This window comes from Melospiza georgiana, chromosome 4 (genome assembly GCF_028018845.1).
Source record: "Melospiza georgiana isolate bMelGeo1 chromosome 4, bMelGeo1.pri, whole genome shotgun sequence".
Classification (NCBI taxonomy): domain Eukaryota; kingdom Metazoa; phylum Chordata; class Aves; order Passeriformes; family Passerellidae; genus Melospiza; species Melospiza georgiana.
Genome location: NC_080433.1, coordinates 20,888,598 through 20,908,902, shown reverse-complemented (window position 1 = coordinate 20,908,902; position 20,305 = coordinate 20,888,598). Strand labels below are relative to the sequence as shown.

The following is a 20,305-nucleotide window of genomic DNA, read 5'->3' as shown; positions in this document are numbered from 1 at the left end:
AGATGCTGAGGAAGGGAAGGACAGTGGAGTTCCCCAAAGACATGAAGGCAGTCAGTAAAAGAGCAGAGAGATGAATTTATTGCCTTACCAGGAACTACATTTAAAAGGCCTGAAGTTGTTGGGACTGAAAACATAGCAGTGAGATTCTGCAAGATGCAAACCAGGGAAAGGCTACAAAAAAATGCAGTTCTGCTTCTGACCTCTCACAATGCAGATTTGGGGGGATTTAGTGCAACACTGGTGTGAGCTTGATTTACAAGGTGCTACAGATATGATGAAGTTACTTGTTTGCTGAATCTATCATGGAAGGAGAAATCCACTGGCCCATATTACTCTGCAATGATAAGTTTTCTGAATTTGTGTAACTTTGGTCTCATTGTGCCATTTATCTTTTGGGATCAGCTTTATGAGATTTGTGTCAGGCTTTTCTATTTGGTTGCAGGGCTGCTTTGCAGAATCTTCTCTCTTGTTTGTGTGGTGGATGTGTGTATGATAAAAAGCTAAGATTGCATCATCTTTAATAAAAGCAAAGATGTATAGCCTAAAGAAATCAGATTAGTTGTAGAGAAAGAAATCAATCAGGCTGGCAAATTGCATCTGTGGGACAAAGTGCAAAATGTTTGTTTCATACAGTATTTATTGAACAAATTTGTTGAGAAGATGGTTAAAAATGCTCTACAAGAAAAAAAAAATAGAAACCATTTTGTTCAATTTAAATGGCATTGATGTATTTTTTACATCATGAATTCTTGCAATATTACCAACAACAGTCCCTGATAAAGTACTTTGCACAATTGCCTCACAGGGCATTTTGAGATAAAAGTATATATCGGAGATTGTGAAGTGGCTGCATCCAATTTATATATAATGGAACCCACTGCAGCCATCCTGCAAAATTCAATAGATCGGGAATCACATTACACTTCTGTGAGTTTGGGGTAGTAGGAGCTCTAAAGAGCCTCCAGAACAAACAGGCAGCTTTAAATCATGTTTAATGAACCCCGTGTATTTTATACACATGTGATTAAAATGTTTTGTTTCTGTTTTTCATTTTGCTGGGTGATGCAGAAGGAAAATCCCAAGTTCAGGCCTGTGAAACTGATCATCTACTTGTTCTCAAGCAAAAATTCAGTTTAACTGAACGCAGCAAACCATTTAAAATGCTGGACTGAAAGAAAACAAAAAAGAAAAAGCAGATCTGTACAGAGGATCCATAATATTTTCTAGCAAAAGCACTAAATGAAAATGCAGTATAGGCAGATAAAGGGTCATGCAGTACCATGGTGGTTTTTTCTTTTATTCATTTGGGCCTGCAGCCTTGAAAACAACCCAGAGTAGACACAAACCTGAACAAGTAGAGGGCCCAGTTTTGCTGTTTCCCACCTATTTCCTGAAGGGAATAAAAGTGCAAGTGGATAGGTGGCACCTTGTGTGCTGCAGCCAGACCTGCCATGGGGCCAGTCCTTGGCCATCGTGCCTGCATGGGCAAGGAGCTGTTCTTGCTGTGCAGAGGAAGCCACAGGCAAGCATTTGAGCAGAGCAGGGGGTCAGAGGGCAGGTTGATAGTGTTCAAGCCCATAGGGCTGGAAGGTGGCCATTGCTTGGGGGTGTTTTGTCCAGAGATGCTTCATAGAGGAACTCAGATCTTAATCCTGTCCTCTGAGGGGTACTCAAGTGTGTGCATTTATGATCTTCCAGGTCTCTTCCAACCTTAATGATTCCATGATTTTGTGCATGTGTAAGGTGTGTGCATGATTGTATCATTGCTTAAAAATCTGTTCTGTGTGGTGGTAGTCAATAATTCTTATTAATTTTCAAAGAAAGTGTTATTCTTTCAGTTGCCCTTTCATACTGCCCCATGTGCAAAATGCATCAGAGTGAAAATGGGCCTGAAGCAGGAACATTCAGATCAGGACTCAAAATGCCTCTGCTCTGGCAGCATCCTAAACCAGAACAATTGCACTGCCATCAGCAGAGCCCTGCCTGTGTAAAGCTGAGAACAAGGTCAAGTCCTGAGCCTCTGAAAAATGAGTCTCCAGCTGAGTCTTTGTATTTCCCAAAGATTCTGTTACACCAAATTGAAGCTAAAGCCAGGAAATGGACAGTACTTGCAAAATACAAGGTGACAGAGAATTACAGCTAAATGTGCAAAAAACCCCAAAACATAAATTTCAACAAATATGCTCCTGAATCCTGTGCTTCAAAAGCTAGGAAGCAGAGGTTGTGGCTTGGAGTTTACCATGGAGTTAGACCCTGATCCATTGGATGAAACCAGCAGGCACATTGACAAAAAGCAGGTCCAAATTTGTGGTGTGGTGTCCTCAGCAGCTGGTTGGTAGATGTGTGTCTGAGGAGGAGACATCATCTGTGGTCTGGTACTGCAGGGGACGTTTACATTGCAGTGGGATTCATGCCAGTGGCTTTTGTCTGGAGTTCAGTGTCTGGATGTGCTGCTGGCGTGTTTTGTGAAGGAAAATCAATATTAACAGAGGAATGGGAGAAGGGGGGCTCCAGCTTGCTGGTGCAAGCAGTGTGGGAGTGGGAGGGCAAGGGGCCAGAGAGGCATCGGAATTCTGGTCACTCCAAACAAAGCCAACGGGAAGCAGCGATGTCGCTGTGGGGTCCTGGCCCACAAAGCAAGCATGAACTCACTGAAATGCTGTGGGGAGCAGCAGGGGAAGCAGAGGAGGCAGGAACAGGTCTGAGTTGGAGGCATTTTGGTGGCAGAGCTGGGGCTGCATGGGCAGCTCGGCCCCTCTGCTGTGCCAGCAGTGCCCCGGTGGCGCTGGGGGAGCTGAGCCTGAGCAGCACCCCGGGCACAGCCAGCTGGGAGGGCACGGACAGACCTGCCACAGGATGAGCCTGTGGGGTTCCAGAGCAGCACCCTGGGCACAGCCAGCTGGGAGGGCACGGACAGACCTGCCACAGGATGAGCCTGTGGGGTTCCAGAGCAGCACCCTGGGCACAGCCAGCTGGGAGGGCACGGACAGACCTGCACAGGATGAGCCTGTGGGGTTCCAGAGCAGCACCCCGGGCACAGCCAGCTGGGAGGGCACGGACAGACCTGCACAGGATGAGCCTGTGGGGTTCCAGAGCAGCACCCCGGGCACAGCCAGCTGGGAGGGCACGGACAGACCTGCCACCTTCCCTGCACACAGGCTGCCCTGGCACTGTGCTGAGCTTCCCACACCGAGACAGCTGGGACTGGAGCAGAGCCTCCCAGGCTTCTGCCATTACAAGGTCCTTTCTTTGAGGACATGTGCGCCTAATGTCAGAATATTGAAACCATACCCACGTGAACCAAGTTAGTAAGCCAGTGATTCATTGCTGTTTCAAACCTCTATCTAGCCACAGTAAATTCCTGCTCAGTAGTGACAGTCTGTGTCCACATGCAGGCTATGATTTACAGCTCTGTGTTTTGTATCAACAACATCTGTTTAACAAAAGAAGGGGAAAAAAAAGCCAAGAACATTTATTTTCTAACCTCTGTACCAGATGTTTCGTTATGCACAAGATCCAGGGATTATATCAGAAATAATTTAATTATTTTAAATGAATGATCTGAAGTGTTTTTCCTAAAGTATGTCTCGTAACCACTAACAACATGAAAACATAGGAATGTGGAAAAATAAACTCATGTTTTACACAAATTTATAATTGTATCTATTTTAAGGGCACCAATATTATGGACCAAATCCTAGCTTTTGATGGTAGTGTTGGGATTCTTGAATATTTGCACAGGACAATATTAATTATCAAGGTTATGAGAAAGATAAGGAGGCAGAGAGCAACTGGTACAGCAGAAGAAAGCAACAGCTCAGAAATGTGCTGTGGGGAAGGGACGACACCAGGAGCAAAGGTGTCTTCAAGGAGAGCAGTGCTGGGGTGGGACACCAGCTGAGGCTCTCCAAGCACACAGGAGCTGTGCCCTGGCTCTCCCACGAGTCCCCTGAGGTCCCTGCATACCTGCAGATCCCTGGGTCTCACCTGGACAGTGGCTGGAATGGCCCATCTCAGACACAAAGCTGCTTAATTTGGTTTCTGCTTGCCACCTTCCAGGGCAGAGCTGCTGGAGTGGGATCTCTCCCCTTGTGGCTGCTGCAGCCGGGGTCAGGGTGGCCCTTTCCTCTCCAGGGACACGCTGTGACTCACAGACCTGCTGCTGGCACGTGGCTTGCCCACAACTGCAGTGTGAGAGCACATTCAAACTTATGGAAAAAATTACTCTCATTATTATTTCCATCTTTTGGAGGTAAATGCAAAGTCCCTTAGGTGTGTTTGATAAGCAGAAATATTGTGGTGCTTGTCCTTTACAGAGCTTCAATTTGAGTGTCTAAACTGCCCCACAGAGCGTCAGAGAAAATTCTTTGCAATTTGGGGTTTATTATCATTCCTCACCATAATTTTTGCGGGTGTATCATAAGTGGGAATGCTGATACAGAAACACTGAGACATTTATAACTGCCTGGCCTGGATATCAGTCTTGAAGAACTTGCAATTACTCAGAATTACGGTGATAGATTCTGTTGCAGCCCTCGAAAACATTCAGCCAAGTTAAAATGAAAGTAAATGTATCAATGACACTGCTAAAGCAGACTGTGGGTCTGTGTTGTGGTTTCAACCTTCTTTCAGGTTTTTCTGTTTTTCTGTGAGCTGTGGGAGCTGTAGCACATATCAATCCAGTGCAGACCCAGGCAAACCTATTAGTTCTCTTGTTGCATAAAGATTTATCTGTAATTGCCAAGGTTTATTTTTATTTTCTTTGAATTACTGTTCTGGATGCATATAGATGCATAACAATTCCTAATTTCCCTCCCTATATTCTTGTACAGCACAGATTGCTTATCAAATACAGTCTTAACATTAAAGTGTCAAACAGGATTTGCAGAAAGCTATTTGGGTTTGTAGTTTAGGATGAACGTTTATCAAATTGTGGATTAGCTGAATCATGCACTGAACCAAATTATTATTGTCTGTGATTAAATCACAAAGTGGTTATTGCCCTGTGTCATCTAAAGCACACGATAGCTTAAATCTTGAAAATCCCTTTTTAAGGTGGCTATAGGAGCTACATAACGCTGGACTTTTAGGACCAGACTCTGTCCCTAGACAAAAAAAATAATAGCTTTTGAAAGGTCATTTGGACTGATCCCTCTCTGCTTACATGGGCAGCACACTGGGAAGGGAATGGATGGGTTTATTTGCATTTCAGACATACAGAATAGTTCTCAGTAAATAGATCTCTTTGTACCCAGCGCTGAAGTATTTATTCAAGGTGCTGGCCCAGAAAAGGGGAGTGAACTGTTCCTTCTCGTGCCTGAAAGGACAGGGGCTTCCTGCTGGAGAGCAGTGATGCCCAGTTTGTTTGCCCTCATGCTGAGGGCACAGAGGGCTGGCAGTGCCACTCCTCAGCCCTGGAGGCCACGGGATGACCAGCAGGGGTTTTGCCAACCCAAAGGGGCACTTGAGGGGCTACAGTCTTTCTAAAGAGGCTCAGTCTTCCCAAAGCTGTAGGAGGTTTTTTTGGGGGCTGCTGCTGTGGTTGCTGCCTGCCCACAAAGATGTGTTCTGGGATAGCCCAGCTCAGCATGTGAAGATGCCGGTAGCAAACCTTCCTGGGGATTGATGTCCACGCTCCTCTTGTGCACCCTTCAGCAACCATCTAGCTGAGGAGCAAGAGGGTTTCCAGCACCCCTGTTTTCTCAGCGCTGCAGTAGGGCACAGCCCTCCTGATGACAGCCTGGCTGAGTCACCGAGGAGAGAAGGATCCTTGCAGGACTGCAGGCTGGGAGACACAGTGGCCGCTCCCCTGCCCTGGTGCATGCAGGAGGGCAGATCACAGCCCAGGAGGAGTCGTGAGCACTAATCACCGCTTTTCCTGGTGAACAGATAGGAGGGAAGTCCTGAAAGGGCTTGTTTTCATGTTGCAACAAGGGGTCACGGGGTGGAAAGGGCTGAGAGTCACTGCATTAGAGCGTGCTGGAGAAATGAGTCTGGCACAGCTGACGGCAGCGTGGCCCTCGCAGCCCGTGGCAGTAGCACCAGCCGAAAGTCTGCATTAGGCTGCCTTTGCTCCTCTACTTCATCCTCCTTGTCCTACTCTTTGACCTATTTTCTCTCACTGTTATCTAGTAATCTATTTTTTAAAGGCTCAGCCCAGTCTTTCCTGCTGGTTGCAGCTGATCCATCTCGCTGCTAGCCTGTGAAACCAGCACCTCCTAAAGAAACATCCCTCTGCCAATTACTCCGAAGGCAGGGATTCAGCTCAGCATGAGAGCTTGATTGAAGCCAGTTGGCTGTGCCAACAGGACAGGGATGGCTCAAGAGAGGCTTCGTACAAAGTATAGAAACTCTAAACAGATTTCTTCAGTCTTTCCTCCATCCACGCTCAAACAAAGCCAGCAAAGTCAGAAAAATGGCAATATTTTACCAAAGGGAGAACTTATCCCACAGCTCTGCCATCCCCCTGGAAAGCCCACAGAAGGGAAGGAGAGAGTTGCACAGAAAACTGCAGGAGGCAGACGCAGACTTCTGCTCTGAGCCTGCCTCTCTGAGACAGAGGGTTTGAGGTTTTCCAGCGAGCTGAAGGAGCAAATCCTCTGAGCCCTGTCATTTCTCAGGCATGTGCCCTCGCCGTGGGCACCTCGAGTGCGTGCACCCAGAGCCCTGCACAGAGTCTGGCCCTGGGGGAGCTGTGCCTGTGGCTGGAGCCCTGCCAGCTGAGGGGAGGACGGAGGGGCGAGCGCGCTGGATCGCCACACCAATATCTGCTCTGCTCAGCTCTGCTCATGTGCAGCCTCTCTGGCCCGCAGCCTTTTGGCTCGCCCCACCTGCCTTTCTTCCCTTTTTTTTCCCTTTCCCCCAGCTGAACTGGCGGAGAGGAGGCTGCAGCTCCTTTCTGTCCCTGCAGCTTTCCTGTCTGGCTGACGCTGTGCCCTGGACACAGATGTCTGCTTCAATGTGGATCCTGCGAGGCACAAGTTGCGCTCGCGGGAAGAGCGTGGAGAGGGAAGATGCTGTGATCCCTGGGTGGGCTGTGAATTGCTGCTGTCCTGTGCAAGAATGAAATAACAATAACAACTAACAACATACTGCCTTAAACAGTGGTTGTTTAGAAAGAAGATTTCAGTACATTTTCACAATTAATTATTTATCCAGACAGCTACTTGGTTTAAAAGCATCCCGTCCACATAGCTCACCCTCTGTGAGCTCATTAATGCTCGAGCTGTGTCACCTCGGGCTAACCTGGTGGCTGTTGATTGAGTCCCGTGACAGCTGTTTGCAGAGGTTTGCCCTGCTCCCTGCCAGCAGCCTGCCTTCCTCCTCCAAATTACCTCTCCATTCCAGGCAGGGTTCAAATTTCTGAGTGAACGCTATCCTGGGCAAAATCCTTGGGTTTCTGAGAGTAATAGGTAAGGCATGACAGATAACATCCTGCACACCCCCAGGAGTGCTCCTGCATGTTACAGCTTGAAGGTGTTGGTCAAGGTGAACCCTGCACCGAGCCCATTTAAGTCCCAGAACAAGTGTTTAGGGGTGTACAAACATGTTAATGACCTCCAGTTAATTGGCAAGCAATTACCTTGAAGTAAAAATAGCTTTCCCCTTGCTGAGCAGTCACAAGAGTGCGTGTCCCCCTATGAACACTGAAATTTTTGGCCAAGGAGCCTTGTCCAACTTGCCTTCTGGATCCTGGCAGGTCTGTGATCAAAAGTTTGTTGTCCCCAGCACCAACTGCTGTTTGTTTGTGGTAGAGACTCAGCAAACAGAGCTGTCTGCCAAAGCTAATTTTCACACTGCCCTTTAATAAAGTTCTGCAGTTCATAATGCAATGAAAAAGTAAGATCATATTGACTGGCAAAAGCGTGTGGTTCAGCAAGGGAAAGTACCTGCTGTGTGCTCTATAAAGGAACTATCAGTGAAAGCTGGGTAAGTATTTTTAACCTAAAGACAGCTTGGCAGGTTATAATGTGTCTCCTACCGAATTTCGAATCTTTCTGATCCTTTGCATGACAAAAATACACAGCTGGACTGATTTCATCAGATGTGTATTGCAGCTGAGAACCAAGAGGCCTGCACCTAGCACAGCTCTTGGCATTCCAGGTGGGACCTGTGGGCAGATGTTTGACCTGTTGCCTCTCTGCCACCTACAAAAGTCAGCAGCATCTTTTCAGGAGGTCTCCAGCCCATGCAAACCATCAGCTTCTCTTAGAACTTGGATCAAGTCCTTGCTTGATGCTCCACAATACTTTGGGGAAAAAAAGGCCCAGATTTTCCTGATATGTAACCAAACCACACCTGGGTTTCATTCCTGGAAGAGATTGTCACAGCGTTTCTAAGAAGGCAATAACTGGGCACACGTGAGTCTGTCGCTGAAGTCCCGTGACTCTGGGGCTGGTGGTGGCCGAGATGAGCTGGCACGTGGTGCAGGGTGGTTCCAGCTGCAGGGCCACATCTGCTCCCTGTGCTCCACAGCAGCGGGTGAGGTGCTTGCTGCCCCCGTGCCATCCCTGTCCCCAGCTGCTCCTGGCCGTCCCTCTCTCCAGGCAGTGTAATGTCATGCTGAGGAGAAGGGAAGCAGGTGACACTGGGAGCCTCGGGACAGCCAGGGTGTCTGGCACAGATTCCTCTGGATGCTGCAGTGGGCTGCAGGGTCAGTCCACAAAAATCTTTCCAAAGCAGCCGGAGGTCTCTGCCTTGTGTCCTGGAGGAGTGAGGGAGTGGCAGATGGAAAAAACAAAGCTAGCAAAATGCATTTCACAATCCTGGCAGCAGTACTCTGCAAACAGAGGAGCCACAATGATGGAGTCTCAGATTGCTCTCCCTGTGCAGCCTGGCTTTAGGGACTCTGGCGTTGTTGTGAGGCTTGAAAGGGCTCCTGTTCCCTGCGCTGGCTCCTATGGCCTTGCATTTGGTATCCTCAGGTGTTTCAGGCTGGAGGAGCTATAATGAGTACAGATACCAGAGCTTTCCAGGAAACATTCAGGTACAAGTGCAGCTCTGTTCACTGTAGCTGCCTTGAATTAAAGTTCTGTGCCTGTAGTGGCAGACAAGTTTGCTGGCAAACATTTTGAAAAAAAAAAAAAAAAAGAAAAAAAGAAAAAGGCATCAATCCAGAAAGGCACTGTGCACAAACTAAGCTTAGTATAAATGAGTACACCTGTGCTCGACACCAGGCACGTGATGAATGCTCTGCTACATCCTAGCCAAAATAAATTTAAAATGAATATCTGCGTGTACTGGTGTGAGATGAATGCTGGTCTTGTAAGCAGGAGCGCATGTGGCAGAAACAGGATCCTCCCGCCCGGCGTGTCAGCTGGGGATATCCACAGGGAGGGTCACGTGCGCTCCTCTCCAGCTCACCAGCAGGGCTGGTGAAAACAGGTTTTGATTTGAATGAGTTATGACCCATTGAAAATGGCATCATGTGTAACCACAGTAAATTGTCATAATGAGATCACGAGGCTGGAGAAGTGAGCGGCGAGCACAGAGGCCGCGTTCCACCGGCGCCCGCGGCTGCCAGCCCGGGGCTGCCGAATGCAACTGGGGACACGCTCCTGCTCCCTGGGCAGCCTTGGCGATTTGGGGACGGGACCGGGGCTTGCACAGCCAGGCAAAAACCCATTGGCACTTTTGAGTTAAAAAGAAGAAAAAAAGCTAAAATTCATATAGCTTTGCATTTAATCTCATCCAGAGTAACAGAGGGGACTGGGCTAACACAAAGAGTGGACAAACACGAGTACTGTTAGTGCTGCCATGCTCACTCAGGCTTAGCCTAGATGTTTCTAAATCATGCTGCTGTAGGAGGAGAGGGTTTGGTGATCAGGGCAGAGCACTACAGAGGTGAAAGGAAATCCTCCTGGAAGCACAATAAAAGCCTTGCTGTATCCCAAGTTCACAGTTCTGCCAGACCAGCCCTCCTGGACCCTGCTCAGGCATGGCTGCCCTGGGCTGCCCAGCTGTAAATGCTGCAGAATCATCACCGCCTTCTCTATTTTCACAGGAAAAATAGAGGCAAAGTCTAAAACTATGATCAGTTTGATGGACTTAAAACTTTCCCAAATACCTGGACAACATAAGTAGCAGAGCTCCTGCCTTCCAGGTGTCTTGTAGGTGGACTTTTGGCAAGAGCTCCTTTCCATTCCTCCCGACACTGTGCTGTTTGTGTGGGGCCATTCACAGCTCAGGGGACTGGAAGAAACACACGGATTCTGCTTCTCTTCTCAAGTTATCAAGTGCACGTGGCCCAGCCACGTCCTCCTGCTGCCCGCGAGGCACAGGGCAGAGGTGTGTGCGTGCTGCCCGCTGCAGGACCTGCTCTGTTCCCTTGGTCTCAGGGCAAACCAGGCTGCTTTCCACGTGGCTGCCACTCCTCTAGTCTTGCACCCTTCTGTCTCCTCCATCTGTCAAGCTCTGCACACAAATATCTGTGCCCCTGAGCCATGGAGCCATTCGGGCTCGTGCGGATACGCAGCACCTTCCTGACTCATATCGTCTGTTTACAGTGGTTTGGTCATGGCTGAATTCATAGCCTGAGTCCATGGATAAAGAAACACCCAGCTCAGTGCTGTTCCATGCAGTGCAGGTTTGCCCTTGGCCCCGGGGTTGTGCTTGCATTTATCCAAGATGCACAGTCTGAACAGCACAGTGAAGCATAAGCCATTCCCAGGACCCCACATCTCCTGCTGGGGGCAGCTGGCTCCAGGTCCTTCTGCTCTTCCAGCAGAAGTGCTTGAGGCTGGTCTGGAAGGCTCTCATCTTGTTTCCCTGGTGTTGCCTTGCTGACATTGCTGCAAGGACAGCCGAAATAGATGGAGACCAGCCAAGCTGAAGAGACACAGGGGAAATGTGTCCCTGCATACACTTAAGAGCAAAGCACGGGGAGCACTGAGGGTTTCCTGGTGTACCAGAGGAGTCTTCCCAGTGGGGCATTTCTGCTTGCCACAGGTGAATGTGCCAACACTGCCCACACTGCAGTGCAGGTGCAGCTGTGGGGAACCCAGATTTTCCAGTTGGTACCTTCTCTGTAGCTAATGAGAACCAAAAATAAAACTGCTCGTTTGAAATACTTTCTGAATTTACTGCTTAAGCTCACTTGCTGTGTGTCATCCACTGAGCAGAAGTCCTTCTGAGCTTTCATCCTCTAGTCTCAGCTTAGTAGCCCTGCATAAACCCCTAGTAACATGCCTTATTTTTCTAATACCTGTGTAGGAGAAGAATTTGGACTGGTTCCCTCGAATGAGAGCCATGTCTCTGGTTAGCAATGAAGGCGACAGTGAGCAAAATGAAATCAGGAACCTGCAGGAGAGGCTGGAGTCAACCATGAGCCTTGTGAAACAGCTTTCCAGCCAGCTGGCTGAGCTCAAGGAGCAGGTAAGTGCCCTGTGTGGGCAGCAAAGTGAGCACGTGTGGGTGAAGGCGCTGCCTTCCATCACGTCGCAGTCAGGACAGCGTTACAAAAGAGACTTTTGTCTCAGGAAGGTTTTATCTTTCCCTCCAGCAAGCTTTCTGGGTAGATACACTGATAAGGGTTTGGAGTGAAATGGTACTCTGTTAGCAACAGCAGAGATCAGGTAAGGAGAAAACTCAGGGGGGGATTAGTCATGAAATGCTCCTGGTGAGTGTGCAAGGACAGAGGGGAAACTGCAGAAGGGATGAGGGGCTGCATAACCCGGCAGTGAAAGCAGTGTAGTGTCAGGAATAGCTGCATACTGATGGGAGCCTGCAGGAAAAAAGCCTTCTGTGTCCAGCCCTTGGGTTTTTCCCCCACTGAGAACATCAACAGTGCCCTTGTGAAAACAATTTGCAGAGCCTGTTGCTTTGCTTGTGTCACCCTTGTGCTGGTGCCCCTCCTGCAGCTCCCTCTGCTCTCCCGTATGGAGCACAAGCTGCTGGCCTCCCTCAAAGCCTCCCTTAAAGCCCTGCTCCTGCCCACATCGCCTGCCTGCTGTGTTTGCTCTCCCTTCAGGATCAAAAGGCCAGCTCCTTTTTTGCTACAGGTGCTGCTCACCTCTGCTTTGCTCATTACAGCTTCAGAAAAGCATCTGTGTGTTTTCTTTATGGGAAGCCCTTCAGTGGCATCAACAGAGTTATCTAATTATTCCCCTTCAAATCCCTCCTTAAAACTTTTCCCTGTGAAAAACCCAACAAAGGTTTAGGCTGGATGTGCTGAGACCATTGCTCATTGTACTTACCCACAACATCCTGGTGGGATTTTTTTCATCCCCCTCTGGCTGAATCTGTTCTCTCCTGGCTTAAATTTAAACCCTGTGTGGCCAGGGCCATCTTTTCCTTCTGTGATTCTGTAGCACCAAGTGCAAACTCTGACCCTCTGCAGGGCTACACAACACAATAGCAGCACAAATAATACTCTGTAAGACCTGCTGGGGGATAAGAGTAATGTATAAATGAGAATAAAATGTCCATACTTTGCAGGAAACAGATCTCCCACTTCAAAGGCATCCCTTACTTGTAATTTTCTAAGCTGAAGAAAAGAATTCCACTCCCTGTTGTTTTGCTTATATGTATCTTGCTCTGTGACTGCTAAATAATAGTAAAAAGAAAAAAAAAAATCTCAACTCGTCTCTCTCTGCCTTTCCACCTTAGATGACAGAACAAAGGAAGAATAAGCAGAGGCTGGGCTTCCTTGGATCAAACACACCCCATGTGAATCATCACATGCCACCACCCTGATACCACGGGGAGAAGCCGTGACTAGCCTTTCATCAGTATTCCTGCTTTATTATAGAATAAAAAACTGAGATTGAGAGGAGTGAACAGTGCCTATTGTTACAAAGTTAAAAACAACCAAGTGCCAAGATGTTAAGTGGTTTAGCTCTGGGAACAATTTGTAGCTGTTTTTCATGGTTGAGAGGGACCACAACCTAGAATGTGAGCGATACAAGGCAGCTCGTTTGTATTCCCTGCCTGGCTCCAGCTCCAGGGCTGCCTGGGACACAGGCTGGGACAGAGGCTGGGACACAGGCTGGGACAGCACTTGGCCACATCCTGGGAGCCCCCTTCTCCCCAGAGCACCGGGAGGAGCGAGCTGAGCAGAAGAAGGAGAGGTGTTTATTGAGGCAAGCACGACAGCGTGGCTCAGAATCAATAGGTCGTCTCTGGCTCACTTGCCAAATAGCAACATTAGTCATATTTGCTTGGCATTTACTATTTTTTAATTACCAAAAATATGTCAGTCCCTAAGCGGTGATGTTGCTTCAAGTAACTTCTACTAGGAGGGAAAGGGGAGAAACCTCAAAAGACTGGAGGAAGAAAAAAAAAAAAAAAAAAAGGAAAAATAGAAAAAGATGCAAAGAGAAACATTAACGCTTTTGAATTTTAGCTGTCACCATGCAATTTCTTATTTATTACATGGAGCACAATGGATCTACAGCTGTGGGAATGTTATGCACATAATACTGACAACATAACTGGAAGTGATTTCTTTCTCCTGGCTTCAGATGTTCTCGATTAATGTGGCCGTGAGGTTTCACATACTGAGGAGTTAAACTGTGTTTTAAATTCAAGTTCCAATGGAGGATTCAGGGGAAAAAATTATACCTGTAGTTTGAAGCGTGTATGGGATTTTATTTTTTACAAAAAAGCTTAGAAATGTCTTTTTGTACATGTAATGATGTCATTACCTTCCATAAACTCATCTTCAGCAAGAGTTGATTTGAGTAAATAAACACCAAATTCTGCCAGCTTTCTTCTGAGCTACAGATCATGGTTTGATGGTTTTGCCTGCCCTTCCCACTTCCAGGGGTTTGCAGGAAGCCTTGTGGGGAGCAGGGGGGCAACATCAGGGAGGCTCCTTCCAGCTCTCATCCCTACAAAAGGCAGCAGCTGAGTCACCAGTGCAGGTTTCTGCTCTATCCTGTATTTCTTGGGATGGCTTGAAAGAAAAGTTACAGGGTTTCCATAGAGCCCTAGGGGACTCTTTTGTCTTTTAGGAAAAAAATTGAGGGGCACAAATGGGAGTTGTGTCCTCAGTTCGCTTTCATTTTCAGTGGGTTTTGGTTACCAGATTGTCTGACATTTGAAAATGCACCTCTTGTTACATGGAGCCACTTTTTAAACCAAAATATTTTTGCAATGATTTGCCCCTGTAAAATTTTCATTTTGTTATAAAAGCCATTTTGATCAAAGGAAAAAATATTATTGGTGTAAATATTTTCCAGTTTCTTCCTGGAGAAATGCTGTTGTCCTTGTTAAGGCACTACTCCAACCAACAGGCCTAGAGTAAAGGCAAGGAAGGGGTATATCGCTCTCTTTATCCCAAATTCAAGCCAGTTCTTGAAGCTACTTTTTTTTCTTATTTTTTGTGGCAGTGACGTGGCTGAGATAAAAGTAATATATAGTAGCAACATATTTATATCTTCTACCACTAAAACATCTCCCATTGGCTTCAACTGTGTCCTTCAAAAATAGCGTAGAAATCAGAGGTTTGTGTATTTTACTGGAAGCAAATCTCTTTCTGTTGGCCTTAGTCCAAAGAGCACCCTGGTTGTGAGAGGTGATGGCCAAAGGAGCCGCCCACAAACATAAAATCAGCAGTGAGGTGGTAGGGACTCAGACCCTGCAGCTGTATTAATTCAAATTAGTTCATACAGTTAATCAGATCTACTCACAGCTTCTGTTGCAACAGCAATTTCCTTTTCTCACAAGTGTGGCTCTAAAATACAAAGCACAGTTCAATTATAAGTTAAACTCTCATTATTTATTGGGGGGTGTGAGGTTGGCTAATACTGGAATGGGTTGGCACTTTTCCTGTTTACACTCAGAAAAAGCAGCTGCACATCAGGGGAGGCTTCTGCTGCTGGAGCTGGGAGAGCTTGAGGCTGGATGGGTTTGTGCCCTGAGCTCAGGGCTGCAGGTGGGTGCTGCTGGTGCTCACACCCAGCCCACATCCCCTGGGGCTCAGGAGCCCAGCTCCTGCTCCTCAGAAGGGAGAGTTACAGCATCTAAATCAGAGAACAGATGCTGGTTGGCCTTGGCCACAGTGCCTTTCTGCTGTTCACAGCTTCCCAGAGAGACCTCCATAATCAGTAACAGTAGGTGATGCTACTTGCACAGACTGTAAATATATTTCACTGAGAATTTCAACATCTTTGCTGTTGCTGTCAAAACTCAGGCCCTGCCCTGCTGTAATCCATGTGAGCAATCTGTACACTCACACGTGGTAAGGCAAACAGGAGGCTCCTTGTGTGAATAATGGTTGTACGACCAGGCCCCAAGACTTAAAGATTGTGAAATATCCCCATGAATGAGTTTATAACAAAAATCATTGTTTTATACATATATTTATGTGTATATCTTTGTTTAATGCAACTGGGGTAACCTTTTCCTAGGCAAGTATCATTTACCTTACCTATTTATATTAAATGATTGCAATGAAGTTAAAACATCTAAGAGCTTTCAAATGCCTTAGAGAGAGATTTATAATTATAAGCTCCTTGACAGTTAAAATCTACTTAAGTAAATGTGTCCATTGCTGCTGAATGTAACTTTTAATAAAAGGTGTCATTTTATATATGTCTGTCTCATTCTTGGTGCTGAGGCTGGGGAGAGATGTGTGTTCTGGTTTGGGAGGAGCAGGCTGGGTGGGGGGCCAGGCTGTGTGTGTGCACCCATTCCTTCAGCCCTGAATGGATGGAGGCTGAATGCAGCAAGGAAAGCAAGAATTTGTGTTATTTCAGGTGCAGATTGCTCCATCCAGGATGATGGATCCAGAGCCTGGGTGGCAGCTGGGTGTGGGATTTGCTGGGTGTAGGATTTGCTGGAATGCTCTGAGGCCAGGGCAGCCCTGGATGCAGGTGGGCAGAGCCAGGGATGGTGATGGCTCAAGTGTCACCAGGTGGGGATGAGCAGGCTCAAGGCACACAGCCTCAGGGGTTCTGCTGCTGCCTGATCTTTTCCAACCTTTATGATTCCACACTACCATCATGCAGGCTTTTCTGTATGAGATTATTTTGCACATTTTTGTCCCCTCTATTTTTTAAATGTTTTTAGTAACTCTTTCAGGTAGCACAATGAGAGAGAGACCAAGGGCTCTCCCCACTCCTCTGGGTGAAAGAATTGAGAAAGACAAATTGTGTCTCTCAACTTGGGCTAAGGAAATCTTAGGTGTGAAAAATGCCAATCACTTGTTTTTAAATTTTAAAAGTTTAATAGTAATAAAATGGTTATAAAAATAGGAATACAATTAGAGTAATAATAATTTGGACAAACTGAATTAAGATAATATGAGACAAAAAAGACAAAGAGTTATGGACATCCAGGTACCTTTTTCTGGGCAGCATGAGCCTGAAAAAGGACCCACGTTAACAGAGGATTAACCTTTAAAAACAACAGCCTGTTGCGTATTCATACACCTCATACATGATGCATAAATTCCATTCAAACACGGGATTCTGTCTGGTCATCATCAACTTCTTCCTCTGAATCCTAACAGCGCCTTCGAGGTGGGAGGAAGTTCATCTCTTCTGATAAGAGAACAATAAATTCTTTTTCTTGGAAAGATTTAGGTGTTCTGGGGCTGGTATCTGGTGCGAGTGCCTCATTCCTTTCTTAAAAATATCCCACTAACATAGTTCTTATTTTAACTACAAAAGTTACCTTTTAATTACAAGACTACATTTATCATATTATTAAAATGTTAATACAGCAGTACTAATCAATACAACAAAATATATATAGTAAATATCTGTGTAGATCCACATAATATGCACTTTTCACATTAGGTCTTGTGAAAAATGGAAGAGCCCTCCCTACAAACCTGTGGTCAGTAAACTACATCATATAAGTCCTTTCTTTTCCTTTTTCCCAGCTGTTTTTTTTTTTTTTTTACAAATAGTCAATATTAATGAGGAAAAAAATAAGGCCTCTTCTTAGCAAGAAAAAGCCTGCTAATTAATTAGTAAGAAAAATCCTATTAAATGGAGCATGCTGTTTCTCCTGTGCACTTGTTCCACCAACTTACTGAGATTTTGAGTAGAATTAACTTCCTTTTCTATTCTCTGGTATTATTTTAAGGCTAAATAGAAAGGAGCTTGTTTACTACTAGGTTTGTTAGATGGTTTTGCAAAAAGGATATCCTAAGAGAAAACGGGGTTTCATGCAGCAAGCTTTCAACCTAAGATTTCAGTCAAAAAGCCCCAAACCAGCATTAAGCTTCTAAGCCTAAAGGGGAACAGTTTCACATGCAGGACTGAGAACCTAATGCCAAGGCTTTTCTTTTTCCAAATGTTTGCCCCGAGGCACATTTTAATTCAAGAGGTGTTTCAGGGAGCAAACCTCTCCCTCGGCACTGGCTCACTGTTCTGGCCTGCAAGTGAATTCTGCTCCTCCCTTCCCACCATTGCTGCTGCTGCTGCTGCTGTGACAAAAGCATCTGCAGGCAAGGATGTTGTCTTTGGAAAGCACGTGCTTGTCTTCTGGGGAAGGCTGCCAAGTTCATTTTTGGGGGGGAGAAGGCTGAGATTTAAGGCTGCTAACTCTCTGCTGCCCCAGAATGCCCGCAGGAGCACAACTCCTGCCTGCAGATGCCGGTGCTGAACAGCCTGAATTTGCACAGAATCATTCAAAATGCCTCAAAAGGAACTCAGGCTGTGGGGGTTTGAAATGTGCAGTGGTGTATTGCTGCCATAAACTCACACTTGCCCCCTCTATTTATATGCTGCACTGTTTCAGGCTGGAGCAGAAACTGCAAGGCAGAAGACAAGCAGCCTTTCTAACTTTGCTATTTCCACATTTTTCTCTTGCTGCAAAGAGCCAAGAGTTAACTTTCTTTCTGTACTAGCAGTTTCTTTCTCCATGTCTCCACCTCCGTCTGCTGCCACTCAGGTAAGGTGAGACCTGGGCATGTCCTGGACCACGGGGTTTACTGATTAACCAAAGCAATAAGCTAAAATGTGTAGGAGCATGGTGTTCTTATGACTTAATAATTCTGTTTAAATGCTGGAGATCATCAGCATCCAATATCTGACTCCGTGTAAGCAGGAGGTTTTCCTAGCAGCCCTTCTTGTGGTGGATCATTGCAGAGTCTCCATCCCCTGATGGAGCAGCCATGTGGCCTTTGCCAAGGCAGCCCACACCCGTGTGCAAGGCTGTGGGGTCAGCCCAGCCCTGCTCTGGGTGGGCTCTGTCACCATTCACATTTCATCCAGATGGCAGGAGCAGTGGGGGGATACAGTTACAGCCCAAAGGCCCAAATTCCCTTTATAAGTTGCTCCCTTCTGGCCCCCAAAATCTACAATATTTATAGGTTTTGTTCCCAGTAACACTGAGCTGCCACAAAATTTGTAGATTTTGGGCACGTCCTCAGTGTTTCCTGTAATGGCCTTCAACCGGGATTGTCAATCTGAATTTTACAATCCTCTCCTAGGAGCACTTGCTCCCTTACCAAATATATAAGGATATTTTTCCTTGCTTCTTCTTCCCTGCCCTGCCAGTATTACAGGATGAAACACCTGGGACCTGTGTTAACTCAGTCCCTGCTGTAGAGACCCAGAGTTGTGTCCAGCACCGCACAGGACAACCCAGAAACAGGGTTGAAAAAATCCATTTTCAGTCATGAGTCGGTGTTGAATGACAGAAGTTGGCTCAGAGTTTATATTATTTTTTTTTTCAAGTCACCTTTTGCTGGCTTTGAGGTTGGTTCTGGCCCATTTGCAGACCTTTGTCTGGCACAAAAGCTCCCACCCCAACTTGATAAAGCCAGCAGAATTCCTGGTGCCCCCAAAACCCCTCCCAGCCCTTCATCTTTCTGTTCTGGGAGCTGAGGTGTCCGTGCTGTGTGTGACTGTGTGTGGTTTGCACACTCAGCCCAGTCTGAGGGTATTTGGGAACACTGGAACAGGAACGGGACAGCTTGGCTGCGGCCCTAAACAAGCAAAGCTGGTGTGAGCGCTGCCCTCCCGTGAGAAATGCAAATCCTGCTGCCTGTGGAGGAGTCAGGAGAGGAGAGTTTGGTCCCTGGAGCTGTCATGGCTCTTCCTATGCAGGTGCAAACATCTGTCCAGGTTCCTGGTTGGCAGCTGGGATGTGGGAAGATGCTAGCAGGGAATTGTGCACCTGGCCCCAGACTGTGAGAGTTGTGAATGTGATGTGTTACAGTGCAGGGAAAGAAAGGGAAGGAAGAAAGTTCAAGGGAAGGTCTCAAGGGCACAAGAAAATGTTGTCAGGGATGGTGATTTTACTGGTGGGACTTACTAAAAGTTTGCTTTTGAGTTACTGTGAATAATTGGTGTTATCAGAAGCTGGCTGTCCATGTCTTTGTCAATCTTGAGTGCCTTTTCAGAAGAGAGGATTCACTGGTCCACTGAAATCCCTATTGCTCAGGGTCCTTGTTCTATGAACTCTGGGGGGTTTTTTGCAAATTTGTCCACAGCACCTCACTTGGGATGAGTGCTCTCTTACATGAGCTCTAAATAAATACAGAAATATAAACCAAGCTGGAAATTTACTGAGTACAAGCTGTCTTGCAAAATTGCCTGTGTTTCCTGGCTCTGGATGGAAATACCACAAGCCTCCCTTCTCTCAGAGTAACGTGATACTTCTGCTTCCGGGCTCAGCACAAAGCAGGAGGTGGAAGCATGTTCAAGAGAGGAAAAAGAAAAGCAAAAGCAAATTATAATCATGCTTGTTTTTGGCATGGCAAAATCAAACTCTAATTAAGAGTGCTTGAAGTGGCCACTATGATAATCTACTCAAACATCACGTGCAGTGCAGGGCGTAGAGTTTTATCCATCTGCTCCTCTGTGGCACAGAGCTGGAAATGGGAGTTAACCTGGCCTGGAAGTCTCCATGGGCAGAAGACATGGGCTGCATCTGCCAGCTGCTTCTCTTCTGACTCCTCTTCAGCCCAAGTGCTGCATCCTGGCCAAGCAAACCTGGTTCCCCACGGGCCATGCTGGTTCCCATTTCTCCAGGAGAGGGAAATCCAGTCTAATGCAATCTCAGGATGCAAATCTTGTTCTGCAGCACAGGCATTGTAATAGCAGGCCACATGTCTCAGCACATGGCCTTGGGTGGTGCCTGGGGCATCACTGAGCCTGTGGAGGAAGAGCCGTGCCCACCCTGCTCCAGGTCATCACCTCCAAGGCAGGGAGCACAAATGTGAAATTGTCTCATGGGCTGAATGTGGTTCTGCACTCACACAAAACCTAGGCAGGTGTGGTGCTGCCAGATCACCTCTTTTTTCCTTTTATTTTGCCTTGTTTTAGTGGCAAGGGCTCCCTTCACAATGGCCTTCCCTCAGCCAGACATTCACAGACAGTTTCTCCAGGGAAGTGACAAGTTATCT

General features: G+C 46.8%; 1 protein-coding gene across 1 annotated transcript in view; it reads left to right on the top strand.

The window, feature by feature from the left end:
- The window catches only part of ITPR2 (inositol 1,4,5-trisphosphate receptor type 2), a 241,951-nt gene extending 229,182 nt beyond the window's left edge, over positions 1-12,769 (top strand). The window contains exons 56-57 of the mRNA XM_058022044.1: positions 11,212-11,373; positions 12,607-12,769. Coding sequence (XP_057878027.1) covers positions 11,212-11,373; positions 12,607-12,693 — 249 coding nt within the window. The 3' untranslated portion in view covers positions 12,694-12,769. The remainder of the gene's footprint in view (positions 1-11,211; positions 11,374-12,606) is intronic.
- The last annotated feature ends 7,536 nt before the right edge of the window (positions 12,770-20,305 follow it).